General features: G+C 33.0%; 1 protein-coding gene across 2 annotated transcripts in view; it reads right to left on the bottom strand.

The window, feature by feature from the left end:
* LOC118073252 (POU domain protein 2-like) overlaps positions 1–20624 on the bottom strand; it is a 95896-nt gene that overhangs the window by 65409 nt on the left and 9863 nt on the right. For both annotated transcript variants that reach the window (XM_035093642.1, XM_035093643.1), the window contains exon 2: positions 14312–14344. In XM_035093642.1, the coding sequence (XP_034949533.1) occupies positions 14312–14344 (33 nt within the window). The remainder of the gene's footprint in view (positions 1–14311; positions 14345–20624) is intronic.

The following is a 20624-nucleotide window of genomic DNA, read 5'->3' as shown; positions in this document are numbered from 1 at the left end:
CTCGAGGTTTCCTCTACTTTTCTCAACGTCTCCAACCCTGACTCCATCGACCGCCAGTTTCGTTCGAGCATTCCGCATTTTAAAGGGAAAATTTCCGTTTGTTCATCCCCCTGTCCTCTTTACTCTCATCCCCTTGTCCAGCTTCTTTGGATTATTCTGCGACTCGGCGCGTGTACCAGCTCGGACGGAAAATAACCAGGCATTTTGCTCCTGGCAGGTCCCCGCTATCCAGAACACACGAATGCTTTTGGCGAAATTCGTTTCTTCTTTCTGATGCCAAGATTCTTCATGTACGACTGAACTGTACCAAGTTAGTTTCAAAAATTCTTCGAGCTTTTTTAATAAAATTTTAACAAAATATTCAGTATACTGAATAGAGAATCTACAATCTATTACAATTTACCTTTCATCATTTTTTCTTACTATTTTTATTTACTCTAGTGTTACGTTTAAAAATTTACCGGAAGTTTACTGAGAAAAGTTGCCAGAGGGTGCAGATGGTATATAGAAAAACATGTGTGTACAAAATTCGCATTCGTTCTCTTTTTTCTATAGAGAAGACAAGTGAAAGAGAGAAAGAGTAAAGGTAGAAGAGGAAAACGACAGAGACTAAACAAACGAGTCCTCCTCATCATCAGAGACGTACGTCTCAGATGTTTGTTTGTTTCCGAATTCACTCGTACACTAAAGAATGAAGCTACTAGAGAGAGACAAAGAGACCAGCACGTGACGTCCCTTTCGCAATTCTAGACTTTGCCATTTTTCCTCTTGTCGCGCATCTTCTATTTGCTTTAGTCATTTTATCACACGGATGAAAAACTAGAGACACAAACTTATGCTCTACATGCCATGATGGGCGGGTTCAAGGGCGAGGGAACTGGGGGGACAAAGGCAAGGAACAATGAAAGAAAAAGGCGGGGACTCGCCGAAAACGAACCGTGGAGGGAAAAACCCAGGGGAAAGGAGGTGGGAACAAAAGCAAAGGATAAGTGGGGGCGGAAGAGAAAGGGCAGGGGAATGGATGCGGCACGATGACAGTGGGGGTAAAGGAAGGCAGGGGAACATGTTGATGGGGAGGAGGGTGCATGCCAGGAGTCGGGACGGAAAAAGAACCGAGGGGGGGGAGTTTGGGAGGGAGCCAGGCAAAGAGTCAGGTAGGAGAAACGCTGACAAAGGAAAAAAAGCGAGGCATGTGGAGGGAGTGACGGGCGGGGCCGGACGCCGGGGGACACAAAGGGGAAGAAGGGCAGGCAAAAAGAGGGACAAATTTAGACAAAAGAAGACGAACGGATTCGGGGGACAGTGAGAACAGTGCGACGAAGGGGCTATGCAGAAAACGAGGTACTAGACAAATCGAGCGGCAGTAAGACCGAGGGAGGACAAAAAGAGAACAGTGACATCAGTTACAGTGGCAGGCAGGACGGAATGCAGGGGACGGGCAAAGCAGCGCGGGCAACAGGGTATGGCGTCAGGCGGCCAGGGGTGAAGAGTGGGCGGGACACGAAGGTGACAGGATACGAGGTGACGGGCAGGGCATGCACCCAGCGGGCCAGCATGGCAGGCGATACCAACATGCGGAGAAGCAGCGGGGAAGGAGCGGATCCGCTGCACAGATCAGAGGGCGGGGAAGAGGTGAAGAAAAAAGTAGATGAGTAGGTGCCAGGAGGAAAGGGAGGACAGGGATAGAGAGACGCGTAGGAAAGGTGAGGTAAAAAAGGGCGTGGTCTCGGGATGTAGGAGTGCGGGACCGGAAGCGCGAGAGAGTCAGAGGGAGGAGTACAAAGGAGAGGAGACGCGACCAGCGGCTAAGGACAAACGTGGCAGCGAGAAGTACGAGCCAGGGGCGGAGATACATGGAGACCAGTGGCGGGAAGGTGAGCGGAAAAGCGGCGGAACAACAAACGCGTGTAGAGGAACAGCAGCGCTCGGAACGGGCACGAGCCGCCACACAAATCGCGCGACAGAGAAGTGGGTCGAACGCAGGGGGCTACGGTGGTTGGGGCAAGGAGCGAGGTACGCCACAGCGCAATGAGAACCAGGAGACCAAGTGGGCGGGGAGTATGATACGCTGAGAAGTACCAACATGAGTCCTGCGGATCGATGGCTCCCGGGAAATCATGGTGAACTGAGAGTTGTTGCACACACCACGTGATCTACTCTCTCGATAAGACTATCACTCAGGGGAAACATTTTGTTATATATGAATCTTTACTGCCAGCTGCTTCTCGCCGATAAATGAACCTAGGGCTTTGTGGTTTGTTCATGTTGATACATTTATTTTTAATATCATATCATGTATTTCTTACTCATTTACTATGAATATGCCGGCTTGCGAATTTTGAGACCAACTTGTGGTTAAACATATTGCTACGTAATTGTCATAAACGAGTGCGAATACTGACTAGGCTCTGCTTAGTCATGCATGAGTAATATGTCGTGGGGATAGAAGTGACGGTGCGGTCTGAATAAGTATGCGTGAGGCTAGCAAAGTGCACTCGGCTGATGTGTGGGAAAGAGCGCCAGGAGGGTGTGGAGGGGAAAGACAGAGGGTAGGGGATGGCTGTAGGGAGGAGAGAGAAAAAAGGTAGAGAGGGAGGTGAAGGAAAAGGAGACGAGCGAGGGATCAGAATAGGCGAGAAAAAGGAGCAGGGGGGGAAAGGAGGAAAGGGGAAGGGCACGAGGAAGAGAGGGACGGGAAGCCAGAGGACGAGCCAACAGAGAAGAGCGGGGGCAAGAGAGAGGACAGCGAAGACAGAGCACGGGAGGGGTTGCAGAAGAGAGGGGGGGCGGGAGAAAGGAAGGCAGGAAAGTGAGAGGAGGCGAGGGGTGATAACACGGGAGCCGTGGGGAGGCAAGGAAAGAACGGGGACAGAGGAGGGGAACAATGGGGGTGGTGAACGCCAGGTGAAGAAAAGGGGCAATGAGGAGCAAGGGGAGGGGAGGGAGCGGAACAAGAAGCGAAGCATGGGTCGAGAAGGGGGGTGAGAGAAAAGGGAGGGAACAACAAGGATATGGAAGAAGAGGGGACACTATGAAACGGGAGGAGAAAGAGGCATTAATAACCTTAAAGCAATCAAAGTACGATTTTATTTGAAATTATTATTTAACTGCTTTGCTATTTAAATCTATTGTTTATTTTTTAAATCAATAAAACAATAAACTATTCTCAAAATGTAGGTCACCAAATATATTTCCATAAAAAAATAATAACAAAGAAGACTAACTCGTTGATTATAGTTAAAGCCTTGATTTTAATGATTATTATATGAAAAAAAATTATGAGGTATCAGTAACATTACGATTAAAAATTAATCAAGTAGTTATTACAAACAAAATATACCAAAAAAAATTAATTTAAAATAATCACTCAGATTCGTTTTAATTCAGAGCAAAATCACAGGAGGTATTTGATAATTATCTTTTTGTCTTTCCGACCCTTGGACGTGTTTCGAAAAAGGATTGGATGCAGTTGTGATAAAACAACGAGAAGGACACAGATCTTCTTCCGTTGTTGGTTGGCCGCCGGCGACGTGGCGCGGGCCTTCAAGACGAGCCATGAATGTTTAGCGGTACGATTAAAACGTTTCCCGGGCCTGAAATCGCATCGGAACGAATGCCGATCGATCCTCGATCTCGAGTAGAATGCCGAGGGCTCGCGTTTGATTTATGCCGCGTCTTTTAGGATAAGAAGGAGAGAGAAAACATTAGGGGTAAATTGAGAAAGATATGCCATCATCCAAAGGAACATATTAGTTATATTTAACTCTGTATATGTGTGTATACACATTGCATAGACATATATAACACGCAGGTATTTTTTTTTTTTTCTTCTACAAGTTAAACTAAATATTATTCCAACTCTAAACTTTCTCCTAAAGTTATAATTCATGAAAAAAAATTATCCTTAGGCATACGTCAATAATTTACTGGAGAGCTTGTGGGCATGATGTATAATTTCTGCAATTCTTTCAAGTTTGTATTTGCATCGCTAATGCATACATATATAGGTATATCCAGAAATCAATCACGTCACGATCTTAATCAGCTGCATTATTTGAACAAGCTATACGTTATTTTCTTTTGTAATATCCTTGTAGCAATATATAATATGCATTAATAAAGAATTACGGTTAAATATTGCCCAGTGATAGATATAAAGATCGCTAAATAAATATTTTACCAGTAAATAATTTGATAAAATTGGCAAAATTGCTCACAATCAATCATTTAATTGAATTGATCTCTCCAAAAAGCTAATAATTATTTTAAACTTCAATTTTATGTGTAAAGTTAATAATAATAATAATAATAATAATTTATGGCAACAAATAATGATTAAAAATTAATTATTAAAGTATCTAGTTTTAAAAGAACATGATCTATTTTTATTTGAATCAATTTGGAGAGTGTATTTGCATCACTAATCTATGTATATATATATAAAATATATATCAAGAAATCAATCACGTCACGATCTTAATCAGGCAAACTATTCGAACAAGTTGTACATGATTTTCTTATAATATTATTGCAAGCATATAATATATATTAATGAATCCTTAGAAATGTATAGATATCACAAATGATCGATTCAGTTACAATGTAGAATTTCTCATTGGTATATAAATAAAGATGGAAGCAACTGGAGGAGGAAGAGGAAGAAAAAGAAAAGGCAGTACTTTTTAATTAGGTTCTTGTGATGTTCAAAGTCGATTCGATACGTGATCCAATCGAGTGTCAGTGAACGTTATAAAATCCTCATAACTATTTCTTGAGCGTGGTAACTAAGTCGTTTCGAATGGTCGTAACTGCAGCTTTAGTGTATAATGCTAGCTTATACTAGCGTAGATGCGACGCCTAGGTTGGTATACAGAAGGATAGAAGAAAGAAATGAGAAGAGAATGTAAGAAAGAAACAAACGAGAATTACGACTAGTTGAAAGTAAAACCGCGTATTGCAGATTGCTGCAAGCTGGGGTGGGTGGCCTGGATGAGAGATATCGATAAAAAATAATCGAAGCAAGCGAATCGAGTGGGAGGCAACGCGAAGAGGAATTACCATATAGCAGCGTGACTTGATACTCGGCATGGCTCATCTGAATAAATATCGTATTATAATTAAAGGAATCGTTGGATTCATAAATCAATGGGTCTCGGTTTATATATCAGACTTCTTTATATAATGTGTACCACGCAGTGAAGGGTCTGAGCACTCGCCGTGGGGGGTCCTACTATGCTAATGGCGCCCTCTCACGAAGATATCGCGCGGTCAGGGTAGCAAACTACATCGTTTCTCTCTTATACTCATCGTCCGTCCCTGACCTGCCTCCGACAACTGCGTCCACGCTTGCTTGGGCCTCAGATCTTGCCGACCATGAACGCTTATCAATTTGTTACGGATACTGTTTGCTAAATCAAATCAAAGGCCCAAGCGGGGGGCAATAAATAATACTGTTTAATATGTGCCTACGTCCACTCTTTAGTGGCTGTCGTATCTCAGGGGGCCTTACTCGCCTCCTCCTCCGCCTCTTCATCAATGCCTTCTTTACTCACTTCGTTACTTGCCGAGCGAGAGAGTACACGCGTTTCCGTTCAGACCTTATATTGGCCTATCCATCATCTCTTCGACGAGCTGTACTTAATGTATTGAACGTCGATCCCACTCTGTACACCCAGACATACTGTGAAATGTCTTTTACATCAGAAAACTAACGATCCAACGCTTCTGATTCATTTATTTATCATTTTTTTTTATTTATTCTTTTTTTTTTTTTAGTGGCACAGCAATGCAGTGGATATTATAAAAATATTAATTAGTGTAATTTTATTTTTGACTGGAGCTTTGAATAATGAATTGCCAATATCAGTTTTACATTTTTTTTTTTTTAATAATTTATATTTTATCGATAGCAGAAATGATGTACTTTGCATTTGAAATTTATTTTTATTCAGTAATAAATGTAAGTTTTTATTTTATAAAAAATAAGTTTTAAATTAATCATCTACTGATCTATTTTTTTTTTTAGATTAATATTTTAGGATGATTACCTGATGGGTGCTTTATGCTGACCCTTGAAGATTAAAATACGCGTCATCATTTGAATAAAATTAATTCTATCAATGAGTCGGAGGATTTTATGCATCATAACACAAGTCAATTCAAGTTATTCATGTATTCAAAACCTTTCTAATATTTTTGATAAATTATTTTTTAAAAGTCAACAATGAAACTGATGTTATCAAATTTAAATAATATTTTATCAGCAAAACGTAATCACCCATAAGTTTTTATAATTGAAAATTTTTGTTAATTTTTCTTGTAATTATTGATAACACAAGGATTTCCTTTAATTGAATGTAATAAATATATTGAGCGAATTAAATTATAGCTAGTTATACCTACGTCTAAGTAATAAATTTAATTTTATCAAGTATTCAGCTAATAAATAATATAGAAAACTATGTAGGGAATATTTTTTTTTTTTAATAAAATATTTAACAACAAAACTATTTAACTACACGTCTAAACTCATTAATGTTAATTTAATTTTAATGATCACACTCATGTTAATTTAAAGATTCTCCCAGAATTGATTTATCGAATCAACATACAAGACTAAATCAAATAACAGAAAATCACGAACACAATTAATCATCAGCCTTTTTTTTTTTGTTTTCATTAATAGGATACTTTTTTCTATAATAAGTTAACGCATTGATAAGTCATTACAGTCATTAATTAATGCCGGTACAACTGTCATGTAAGTACAATCATCCACTGAAATGAAGGAAGAGCGATAAAATGGCAGCTGCCAAATGATGAGCGCAGTAGTTTCGAAGATTTGCACATCCGGCCATATTGCACAGGACAAATTAACATGGGCCGCGGCGTGATTAACAAAGGACGATACAAATTAGATTAAATCGCCTGAAGGCGGGCGGCATCATTGTGCAGATATAAAGGAGAATATAAGATGATACAGCTTGATTAATAGACAAACGTCATGCGAACGTTAAACGGAGTCTGTCGTCCAGCAAATGAAACGTGTTTTATCAATCCTGCGAACAAGAGTAACTTTTTGTACCTAATTATTATTATTGCAGGCTTCATATTCCTCTGGGGATATTACAAACAACGAGAGGAACACAAGATTTAACTTTTCTCAATGAGAGACCCTTAAGGCTTGAAATAATTAGCCGATTTTTTTTTACAATTACTCTGATAATAATAATAGGAAAAAAAAAAAAATTGTAGCATTCCTATTAATAATCCTTTAAGAGTGTTTATTTCTAGAAATAAGATCATTTTTTATTATATTAATGATATTTAATGATACGTAATAAAAAATATATAAATATTAAATAAAAAATTGGAAATATTTTTATTTCTTGATTATAAATTAATTGAATTGATTAGAGTTTGAAGTTATATGAAGAAGAAACTTTTTTTTTTTTTTCTAACAATGAGAAAAAATATTTAATAATTTAATAACGTAAATTATTGGTTATTTATTTTACAACCGGTAATATAAATTAACGAATGATAATTAAATTTATTTTAATCATTCGCCTCTATAATAATTAACGAGCTTTTTTGTTTGAAAGTGCAACCACCCGCATTGTGGGAACAGGTCTGGGTCATCGAAAACCAATTCAAGGACTTGTAAACACACCCTTTGCATTTAGCCACTGATCTCTGACTGGCCAATATTTAATTATAGATAATCAATGGTTATAATGCATGCTAGATAGACGGCCTGCCGTTTAATTGATCGGCTTTACGACCTGATTTGTGTATCTGTTCCTGCATGATTGTGGCTTGCCCAAGGCCGTATTGTATTTTCAACCCCATCTCTTCCTCTTATATATATTTCTTCTTTTTATCCTTCTCTCGCTATATTCTTCGACTCTATTGTTCCCTAACATGCCGGAAGGCAGCTATTATTCAGACTCGATTACGTAATCCACCCACTTATAAAAACATAAAAATATTCATTTAACGAAGTGCTAAAAGTTGTTGATACTTTAGCGAGAAAATTTTTCTATCGAAAACTATACTTTTTAATCTATTTTTCCAAACTCTAATCTATTCAAAAAAGAACAAGCATCATCTCCTGAACGACTATTTAAGAATAAATTTTTGCAATACATTTTTTCAATGATTAATTTAAAATTCTAAATGATTACAATTCAAATAATAATTAAACTTATTTAATAGAAAAATTATTTAAAATAATTAATGGATGCATTTAAAGTAATTTAATATTTTATTTAATCTTTTTAAAATGTATTGTAAATTTTTTATTTGTATAAAAAAATATAATTCTTTTAATGGATCAACTGCAAAATGAAATGGTTTTGTAATTAGCATACAGCTTAATACGATATTCAAAGAGGTGGATTTAAAATTTTTCGATACGATAATAAATGAGTGGAGTTAGCGATTGAGAGAATAAATTTAAGGTGAAGTTGAGGAGGGCAAGATGGTAAGATATCGTTAGGTCGAATGTCTATTACATTATCATTATATTACATTAGGGTATTAAGACGTAGTCCCGACACGTCCCGATCACTGCATTAAAATCTGAAGACTCCTTATATGCACCAATCGGTAAAGTAACGAAACCAATTCACTCTACTCTTCGAGGTTAGTTATCTATATATGAATATTATATATATATGTATACAATATACCTATACAAGCCGCAACCACATTGGTTTCTCTTTCAGCCTCATGCCGGCAACTTTAGCCATCGAGTTTGCCGATGAGAGATGCAGATCCGACAAGAAACATCATTAATAGTCATTTGCCGGATCAGCGAGTCTGGTAATCGTTCGCCAACCTCTTCTCCATTCTTAATAGGCTCCACTTTTCTTTTTTGTCTCATTATTAGACCGCAACACATCCGCGATTTATTGACGTCAAAATCTGTTACCCCAAAGCAAATTTGGGACCTTATTTTTCGCAGTTAACTATATTTCAATCAACCATTTTATTTCATCATTTTTAAACATTAAAGACAATGTTTTTTTTTTTTTTTCAAATCTTCAAACATCTTTTTAAACAATAAATTATTTAGTTGAAATAAAGATAAAATATTTTATAATTTTTTTCAAGGACATGAAAAATGTTTCATATAAAAATAAATGGGTAGGATTGAATTCGTTATCTATGAAAATAAAATCAATTAATACGAAAAAAAAAAATGACAATTTATATACTGACCTTTATTGTCTCTCAAATAAAGAAAATTATTTTTATTTATTTAGCTTAGTTTATTTATAGTAAACATAACAAAGCGAAAACATGCGTGCTTTTGATAAAGCTATATTTTCAATGATCTAAATAATAAATAATATTAACTGAACTTAATTAGATATCAAACAGCATTTTGTTCCGTTTTTTATCAAAAAGTCATTATTAGAATTTAATGGAAAATAAATTTGAACAATTAAAGAATAATACAATTGACCTAAAAAACAATACACCAATCCAAAATTGTGTAACTTTTTCGATTAACGTTTTCAAGTAATATGTTCCAAATAAATGCGATTCAAGTTAAGTGACTTCACGTCGTCATCATCCGTCTGCGGTAACACAAAGACAGCCGACAATTCTGTAGGGTTCGGGTATCCAGGAGCTGAAAAAGTGGCTATGCTAAATAATAGGCCGCCTTCGACTGGTCTCGCATAGTTCATTCATGATTCCGGATTCAGTATTCCTTTTCGAGGAAGACAGACGACGCCGTGTTGCAATATATGCGGCTACGAGCTTGATAATAATATTCCCTTGCGAGAAAATAAACGATTATATTTACTTGATCGTTGTGTATTTTCTATATAAAGAGGAGGGTAATTTTATGACCCAAATAAGCTCATTTCAATTGCGGCTTTTTTTTTTTACAAAAATAATCATCAACAATATTTTTATTATTCGGATAAATTCAAAGGAAAATGAAGATCCTGAACCGGATGTTCACGTGTACCTGACATTGCCGCGGTTTCATGGAAATCATCGGCATGGCCCACGAATTTGCGTAGGCCCTAAAATTATTATGAGAAAAGGGTCTTGAGAGATAAAGAAAGAGAGAGAGAGAGAGAAGGTGAGAGGAAGTTTAAATGGCATAAGAAAGATAGAAATGGATAATTTTTTTGTGGCTTATGTTTCAAGTCCTTTCCCTCTTTTTTGGGAAGACCGTCAGAGGGTAAAGAGAAAACCTTAATGGGTTTGAGTTGTCTGAATGGCACCATTACTCCTGGCGTATCTTTAACAGTGGGCTGTACAATACATCAGTACCAAGGAAGAGGGTGGAAAAGATGACAACGTTGAACACATTTACCAGGTAGCTTAAACGATACAACACATTTTCAACGCCTAAGGATCAACTATTAAGTAGACACCGATCATGTTGTGTTGATAAAACTGATGATGTCGTCTCATTTTCGCCAATGTAAACATAAAATAGAGACTCTTGAATTTATCGTTATAACCTAGAATTTTTTTTTTTTTACGTATTTCGGATATTTAACTGGGTGAATAAAAAAATTACAGGTTGAAGAGAGGGAAATAAAAAGAAGAGGGAAGAGAAATCAATACAGAGTAGTAGTATACTATGTCGTTTAAACGACACTGGCGTTAACGTTTTTCCTAGCCTATACCCATCAAACGTGTTTCAGATGCCAGTCCAGAGTTCCCCGAAGTCAACACCGCTGATGGTATAGGGTTAAAGAAAAACGGGATGGAGTCATAACGAGTATCGGTACTTGAATTAAAAAATTTGACGGGAATTACGATAATGGATAGTCTAGTTTGCATATTAAATAGTTAAATTAAAAAATATTTTATTTTAATTCCAGTTTTAGCATATCGAGTTCCAGTAAAAGCTTCAAATTTTTTTTATTAAATACTTTGATAATTATTCCTTAAAAAAATATATTTGCAATTAATTGTTATAAGCCTGTGATGATAAAATAATTTTATAACTCATTCAACTTTGATTTATAAATGTAATTAAATTTTTCATTGAAGTAATTACGCAATTGTATGAATAATCAGGAAAGGGAAATTTTCGGAAATGATTTTCTCAGATGGAGTTTAAAGGATTTAAAACAAATTGTAAAAGATTGTGTGTAATATATACTTATTATGCTAATAAATACGTAGGTACAGAGAAAGCCTTTTGTACATTTATCGACGTTCTCACACGTTTCTTTTCCCTTCTTCGGTCAGTTTCTATATACATAATTCGTCTGCATTCTTTTACTGGCACACTCGGCTCCAGAAGTCTGCATAGATAATGAATTCTGAAAAAACTAACTGCACTAACGGTTCACCTAAGAGCCAAACTGAGAAACTTTTATTTCTGTAGCTAATGATGTCTAAACTCTTTTCATCATTCTCTCTCTCTCTGCCATCTGCCACCAAAGCCATTTCCTGTTCATAAATAATTCCAACTACAATTATATTAATATTATAGACCCCTGCCAAACTGTGCACCACTTGCAGCTATTTTTGTGATTTATTCGTCTACTTTAAATGACTGGGATTACATATTTTCCTCATAAAAATGGATTTGTTAATTGATGGTTTATTTTTAAACCCATTATTGATTTAATTCGATAAAAATAGATAATGATTAAGTGACTATTGAATTTATAAATAATTTGTTCTTTTTTAATAATTAATGATAATGCTTAGTACAATGAATAATTAAGTACGAAGTTTCAAAGCAATTTCAATTTAATCTGTTTTTTGTATTTTATTATCTAACTATTTAATCAGTGATATTTGTAAACAAATAATTTGATATGGAAATTAAAAACAAAGTGATAGTGAGATAAGAGTAATTATTGCTGCTGATTAAAATATAAATACATTAAAAAAAAAATAATTTATATGATATTATTTGTTGTTTATTAAAGTTAATTAGTGTTTAAAAAAAATATACACATTATAGTTTTATTGATGTAAAATTTTTTTTTTAAATAAATCCCAATTTTTTTTATAATCAATTTCATACTGAACAAAATGTTCAGTAATGTGTAGTTACCACACACTCATTTGTTTAATGACTACAACCATAATTTTAGTTATGATAACAATTTTTATTATTACCATAATAGAATATTATGATTGTAGCAGTTTGATATTTTTTACCATGTTCAGTAATTTGTTTAAAATTATATCGGCAGTTACTTACAAAAGTAACAAGTTTAAATTCAAAGAAAATGTAGTGAGAGAAATAATTATAATTTAGATATTATTTTTATTACTTCAAGTATTCCAGGCTTTTTATCAGTTCTCATGCACGATTGATGGTAAAAAGAAGATAAATAAAAACCATTAACATATTTAAATTAAATTGCGAATGAGAATAACAATAAAAGCAAAAGACTAATTCCAGGTGTTAACGGACAACACTTCCTCTAATTTTCAAGATCGATACGTCGTGAATGCAAAGTACTTTGGCATGATTCGTGAAGCCATCGACCGCCTGAAAGCGAGCCCTAGCAGGTAGTCAGATAAGATGTGATGGTGAAGAAGGTGAATGAGAGAAAAAGACAAGTGAGTGAAAAGAGAAGATGTAAAGAAAGACGAAAACTGGGCGCGAGGACGAGATGTGAAGACGTGAGGAAGAGTAAAGGCTTGAGGCGAGGTCACCAACCACCCCCGTCTTCTCCTTCCCCTTAGCCTATACTCTGATTAACCGCCGCCGAGGGCGGGACACGCTGTAATGAGCATCCAAGAGGTGCTCAACTTGGACACGTCAAAGCTACAGGTTTATTTACCTCCATTGTGCACGCGACTGTTCCACTACTTTAAAATCAACCCCCAACAATCATCATTTACTAGGAAGAGGTGAAAATAATTCACAGTTTATTTGAGTAATGATACAAGATTTTTTAGGGGTTGAATGTGAGGAAGAAAAGACAACAAGCCGGATAGTCTTAGACGATTGAAGGATAGAGGGAATATATAAGTAGACTGTTGGTTGTCGACCAAGACACCCACCGGATGATCGAACGATGTTATTTTAAGTTTTCCATAGGGGGTTAGTGCTTTCGTCTTGCCCTAATCGGCTGTCAGCCCTCTGGCTTATATATTCCTTGGTGGTAGATAGTCGAGGACAGCCCTATGTTCTCTTTCACTTGATATGCCAACATTCTAGCATCTATATGTTGACCCCCTACAGACACCAACCACCCCCTTTACAAGAATTCATACCCCTTGGGAGGGTTGATTCAAAACGTTTTACACTCTTATAACTCGAAACCTGTTGATTCTTCCCCCAGTAATAATAATAATCTCACCAACCAGAAGTTTGAATTTTTATGATGACTTTTTGCCTTTTTTATCTTTTGATCGCTTGGTGATGGATGATTTTATTTGCAATTATCCAGTGAATATTTTCGCTTTATTAGAAAGAGAATCTTGGAATGAAATCTTTTACTACATCTAAAAAGGTAGTTACTGAATATTGCGAATATTAGCTGCGGTCACCTTCTACCGATCCCCACTTTTATAATCATGAAAAACAATAAAACACCTTAGTCGCTGAATTTTACGACTTAGTAAGAGTAGAGGACAAGAATGAGAGAAAAGAAGACACCGGATGTTGTATGGATTTTTTCAACCCCACAGGTATAGCTCTCTGCAGCTTTTTAGCACACTATTTTTTTCTTTCAAACTCAATGAAGATGAATTACTTTTGTTTGAGATCAAAATTTGTGGGAAGAAGTGACATATCCTGCACCCCCTCCTTGGAAATGGACACGTTTTACAATAGCAAAAAAAAAAAAATTGAAAAAGTTATAAAATTCGACATGGAAAGACGAAAAATTTCATCTCCGACAGCGTATTATATTCGCATTGTAATTTATCATATTCACGCAAATTTTTTGCTCGTTGATGACGATACGCCTGGGATAACTTCATAGAATTCGATCGTAAAAAAGAAACCACGAAGGAAATATACGAAGGACACGAATATTATTTCAAATTACTTACAGATAAATACAATATAAGCACCATAAATATTAATTAGAAATAATAAAAGTGTGGGATTAGAAATAAAAAACAAAAGGAAAAATAATTGTCTCAGTTAAACCCACATTTTTTCATTGTTACAAAAATATTTAACAGTAAATAAAAATGTTTCAACTCTTCTCTCAAACCATTAAAATTAAATTAAAAAAAAAAAAATTGCAATTTTTTAAATACTTGAAAGAGAATGATTTTTTTTTTTACTGTTAAATACCACAGATGTTTTCTGTCATCATCAATAAAATAATGCATCAATCGAATTACTCACCATAGGATCTGTCGGCAATAGTATCACATGAATCTGCAACATAAAAGACAACTTGATTATAATTTATAATATATAAATAAATAACATAAATATTTTTTATTTTATTCAACAATGATTTATGAATAATCTATGAAATAAATAATAGTTCTAAGAACAAACTCAATGACAGTAGCTAAAGAGTAAATGATTGGCATAAAGATAACAATGAGTTGTAAGATTTATGAGTTATTTTTACTATTTCTTGTGGTATGCAAAATAATGTAATTTCATAACAATGCTGTGTTGTTAACTCGAGTGCAGTATGTAGCAGGAACAGAAGCACAGGTAAGCCATCAGTTGTCATAAATGCTCGTTGAAATCTCCGACAGTGCACAGCGTGCTAATGGCCTCATTAGATATTACGGCACCTGCAGGAGTCTACGCACGATTAACTTCTCATTCGTTGCATGCACAATTTATTTTATCGGGTGAAATTATCCATTATGCTAATCTATTTTATCTAGAATATTCATCTAAATATTTACTTATTCCATATTTCTTCAGTAATATGCGCTACTTCTAAGATTAGAATCTAAATGTCGTTAATTGAGTAATAAACAAATTTTTTTACATTTTAACATTTAGCGGTTTCACATTGTTATAAAGTCATTTTCGAAGTACCGTATTATTAGAAAAGAACCGTAAGATGTTTTCTTTCTTCAATAAAAACTATTTGTACCATTGATTTCCTATCATTCTGACTATTCAATTAATTTTTATTTACGCTTAAATTGATTGTGGTGGAATCATTTTTTTGTTAACAAATTAATATTCTCAATCAAAAGTTAATAGTGAAATTTAACATTGAATATTTAATCCATCAATTTCGTAACAGCCATTAACATTTTATGCATCAATATGTTTAAATTAAATTATGCATATATATTTATTTTATCATTATTAAATTAATCACAATCGAAAATAATTTTTATTGATCTTTTATTTATAATAATAATCATTATTATTGTTGTTTTAAGATATATTTTTTTATTAATAAAAATAGAATCTTTAGCTTGTATTAAAAGAATTATTTATGAAAGTAATAATTTAACAATTAATTATTCAAAAACTAAACGTTCAATTAAACTCAAAAATTAATCTAATGTATAACACATTCATAAATAATATATTAAAAAATTCTGATATTTATCTTAACATTGAATTAATGATCGAATAAGTTTAAATGATGCTCATAAACTTAGTTGCGAATGAGTGTACACGAAGTCACTTTATCTCTTAATCATATGCGATTTTAATCGTATTCAAATATTTTCCATGTATTGACAGTGGCCATCACGAATCTTAATGCGATGATTCCGGATCAAAAAATGTGAATAGAGGCCAACGATAGACAATAAATATTAAACAACTTTCCATCTTTTAGTTTTGTGTCTTACTTATTCTGTTTACTATAAAAGTTGATCATTTCTCTTCCTGTCAAATAATGAAAAGAAAAAAAAAATTCTAAATTGTCTGATGAATATGGCTGTGTACATTGTTAAACGTTAATCAGTGAAGTAGTTACCAAGTTATGATGTAATAAAGAATATTTGTGCGAGGTACCAGGTACGAGAATTAGTTTTCCGATAATTAATATTCATTATGTGCAATTAAAAATATAGGGAAACTATGGATTAAAATAGTGGAAAAAACCGAGTTAATGTTTGGTAATCGATATAAATATCGTTATAATCATTACTAATTAATGGATAATGCAATAAAAAATTTTTTCTAACTTGAATTAATCAGTTTAATAATCAAATAACAAGTAATATGTTGGCCTTAACTCACGAATGTCACTAAATTAATTAAAAATAGATAAAAATTTTTATTGATTCCTACATTGAAAAATGAGATATTTTTAGAACTTGATCATAAATATTTTTGTTAATTATAATGAACATAAATGGTTTAAAGATAATAAATAAATAAAAAAAAAGAATACATTTTAATAAAACTTATTTTCATAATTTCCATTAAAGTTATTTTATCAATTAACAAAACATTGATAAAATTGCATCAGACGTAAATTCAATTTTTGAAAATATGATTAAATTGCTTACGTAAGCAATGAAATGACCCTCCCTGGGGCGAGTGATATGGTTAATTACTTGATATCAAGATAAAATGATGAAACATTAGTATATTTTTCATCAAAAAGTATTAGTGAATCTATTATCAATATTATTAGAGCACTTTTTTTCGCATGAAATGCAAAAATAAATTAAATATACAAAGTCGAGACTATAATGATTGTAAATTGTTAATTAATTTGCAGTTTTATAAGTCTAAAACTGGAACATGTCTAATTTAGAAGACTTACATTTGATAACTTGAATCGTTTAGGTTTCGATGAGTCGACAAGAGCTGATTATTAAGTAGCCAACGGCAAGAAGTTGACCATGACTCTTTTCCCGATTTAATCTACATACTCATGTGTATAGTTTAAGTCAATGCAATTATTCAAACATTGAAAAAGAACTTGAAAACAAAAAATCATGTTTTATTAACCTCATTTTAATTTAAATAAACTTTTAAAGTGATGCATTACCAGTATAGTTAAGGCCTCAATAAAAACAACATTTGTTAACAATTAATTAATATTTAATTCAAAAGAATAAATAAATATAAATTTATGTCTCTTGGTAATTAATGAACTTTAGCTATTAAAATTTAATTATTTCGCATAAATAAAATAAAAACAATAATGAATATTATTTTTATTTAAATTTAATGTTTGAAATTTTAATTCAATGTTCAAATAGTCATTTTTAGATTTATTATTATTATTAAAAAAATATATACATTATAGAATGTATTGGAATCTAGAATGAATGAATGGATGATTATTGAATAAATCCAAAGTAAGATTTTGGAGTAGCGAAACCTATAAAATCGCGGAAGTGAGTGAATAAGTAAACGTATGAGTCATGTTTTATCATAGGTTGTGTAGGCAATGCACATGAGTATTAATATGTATGCGTGTTCATTTATGGTATGGAAATAGAGATCGAGTATGAGAGTCACTTGGATATATAAAGAGAGAGAGAGGGAGTAAATATAAGAGATAAAAAGAGACAAGTAATAATACTTGAAAAGGTATCCAAGTGAGTACAGAAGTGGCAAGAATAAAAGGAAACGATAAAGAGAGATGGATGGCTAAAGATGAGGCCTCAGTTGTAAAGTCAACGGTTGCCGCCCCAACAAAAAACCTAAATTGGTCGAAATGAGAGTTACGTAGGTAAAGAAATAAACGACCGTGGTGGTAAGTGCGCGTTTGGTTGGTGAAAAAAAAATTTAGATGCAATGATGGATTTAAACTCAGAACGATTTTACTGTCATTATTCAAGTGAATTTTTACATAATAAATACCATAAATATTAAGCCAAGATTTAAAAATAAAGGATTTAATTGCGTGATTATTTTTGTATTATTCAGAGGCATAAATTTTTATTATAAATATAAGGACTATTATGAATAATCAGATTGAAAAGAAAAAATAATATTACATGATTATGTCTATAATGACAGTTATTGTCGAGAGAAAATAATCATATTGCATTTTAATGAATGAAAAAATGTAAAATTGCCACATTGTATAAATGACTGTGTTTCTTTATATCAATGTGATTCATAAAAATCGCTGAAACAACGTCCACAGATATTAGAATACCAACGAATCAAAGTGGCCTATTAAGCCAAGTTACGCATCAGGCTCTCTCGCAGAAAGCGAAAGATTATTGTGAGTAAACGCCATGTGAGAGTGTTAACATCTATTGCGACACACCATAGTGCTAGACCGACGAGTCGAATAAATTATAGCTTTATGAGAGCAACGGTCTCTCTTATTGTCTTTCTATTCACTAGAAAACTATCTTTTTTTAGACACTCTCATTTAAATATTCACATAAAAAATTGTTCTATCATTAATTTTCAAAACACCTTTATGATCTGTTACTGTTGGATTTAAAAATAAAATTATTTTGATTTGAAAATAATTGACTTGATTCTTCGATTAAGCGAATTAAAATTCGATTAGAATAATTTATTCAATTTTAAATCTTGTAACTTAGAAGTTATATATCATGGGATGAAAAATATTTGGATTATTTTTTGTATCAGATTCATGGGCTCAGAATAATATTTTATAACATTCTAGGATAAATATAAAAATTATTAAACAATTTTTGATAAATAGAATACATCTCTCATGATGACTTAATCAAGACATGTCTCTTGATGCACTACTCAGAAAATCAAGTCAGAATTTAAGTTATAAAAAATATTAATAAAAATATTTTCAATTATTTTAAGTAAAATCTGATTTACTGAAAGAATATTTAATACACATGAATTTATATGTGTAATTTTTTTTCTATCACACCGAGAAAATAAGATTTGTAAATTTTACTCTAATATATATTGTAGCTTATCGTTGGAATGAATAAAGGATAAAATAGTACAAAAAAAATAACTAGGATACAGTTTATTATTTTATCTATTAGATTTTTTCTCAATAAAAAAGAAAAAAAGATAAATGAATATTTATCGAGTTTTCCAGCGGATTTTTTTTTATTCTATTTTTATAATTATTGAAGATAACCACACCAATGTCAATTTTGTTATCATTTTTTGACTCGAAACGACAGATTACAATGTATTAGAAAAAAATTCACAATTATTTTCTCTTCATGGATTTATTCTTTTTATTCATTTATTTGCTTATCTTCAATAATTTTAGAATATACTAACCATTGATAATATTTTTACAATAATAATCTCATTGAAACAAAAAAAGATTGTTAATAAAATGATTCATGAAAATTTTCCATTTATTATTAGAAAAAAAAGATACATAAATAAAAAACTGAATAGAAAAAAAATCTTTTAGAAAACTCAATGAATGTTCATTCATCTTTTTTTCTTTTTCATTGAGAAGAAATCTAATTAATAAAATAATAAACGGTATTATAATAATCTTCTTTTACTATTTTATTTTTGCTACAAACGCATGAATTCCATTTCAAAAAATATTACTCTATTCCCAATTTTCTCTACCACCCGAATTTCCCAAATATCACAAAATCCAGGATAACAAAGAGATATCGATTGTGGTGTCAGGATATTTTCCACCCTTTACTCATTTCCACGACGACAAATATAAGAGAAACCCCTTTAGGGCCGTTGATCCACGGGAAACATCCCATCGGACACAACACAGTGTGAATACTGTCCAACACAATAATTCTTGTATATTCTTGTATACATATATACACAGTTTCCCTAGGTTTCAGCTCCCATCAACAATATCCATCTATCTCTCGACATTCCCACATTGTCTGCTGCATAAAACTCGCACCCGCAATGTCATTTTCGACGTCATTTACGTGATGAATATTATTCATAAAATTTATTACGGTTGAGTGAACTGCATGCTTGCATAGTGAACAATGTGATTAATCTCAAGAGTGCACCCTTGAGTCTCAGCTGCATGGAGATTACCTATGAGAATATGCGAAAAATTAGCAGTATACTTTATATGTATATATTTATAGCTTGTGTTAGTCACGCGTACGACTTACTATCGCTTCCCGGATCTCAAGCGGAAGCATAATTCGATATGAAAGATATTTGCATGCGTGGAAATAACTCTTGTGATTCTTCGGAAATGAATCAGATAACACAACATTGTATAGATGTTTATTTATTACTTAATAACAATATTATTATTATATATAAACACCGCATGTGTTTTCAATCCATAAAATCACATCAGCCGAGATAATTCCTAGTGATTATAATTTCATTTAAAATTGCTACATATTTTTGTTACTCGAGATATAAAATTAAAAAATGTTTATATCGCGTGATAAGTGGTGAGCAAATTAGTCGAGTCGACGGCGCGTTAACAATACCGACACTCACTTTTTTATAATGACACTGGACGTTTCGGAAGCGAAAAAAAAATTCGAGTGTGAATTATAAAGAGTTATATATATGTATATATAAGTAACAATAAGTTTCATTCAAAAACAGACAACTCCAAGACGTGATTTGAAATATGAAACATTGACAGTCTTTATTTATACTTGTATAGCAGTGTACTTATTTTCTAGTAGTGAATTTATATTTCTAAAAGATAAATAATTATCATAAACTACCATCTGTCAGTTATATATTGTAACACGATATTACATTTTAACTGCTTCAACTCAAATTTTTGGAGTTATACATGACGCAACGACTACGACAATAACTTTCTCACTCTTATTTC

Source organism: Chelonus insularis, unplaced genomic scaffold, assembly GCF_013357705.1.
Source record: "Chelonus insularis isolate UGA/USDA-ARS -01 unplaced genomic scaffold, ASM1335770v1 scaffold_277_pilon, whole genome shotgun sequence".
NCBI classification, from domain to species: domain Eukaryota; kingdom Metazoa; phylum Arthropoda; class Insecta; order Hymenoptera; family Braconidae; genus Chelonus; species Chelonus insularis.
The sequence above is the reverse complement of the archived record's forward strand: the minus strand, read 5'-3'. Positions and strand labels throughout refer to the sequence as shown.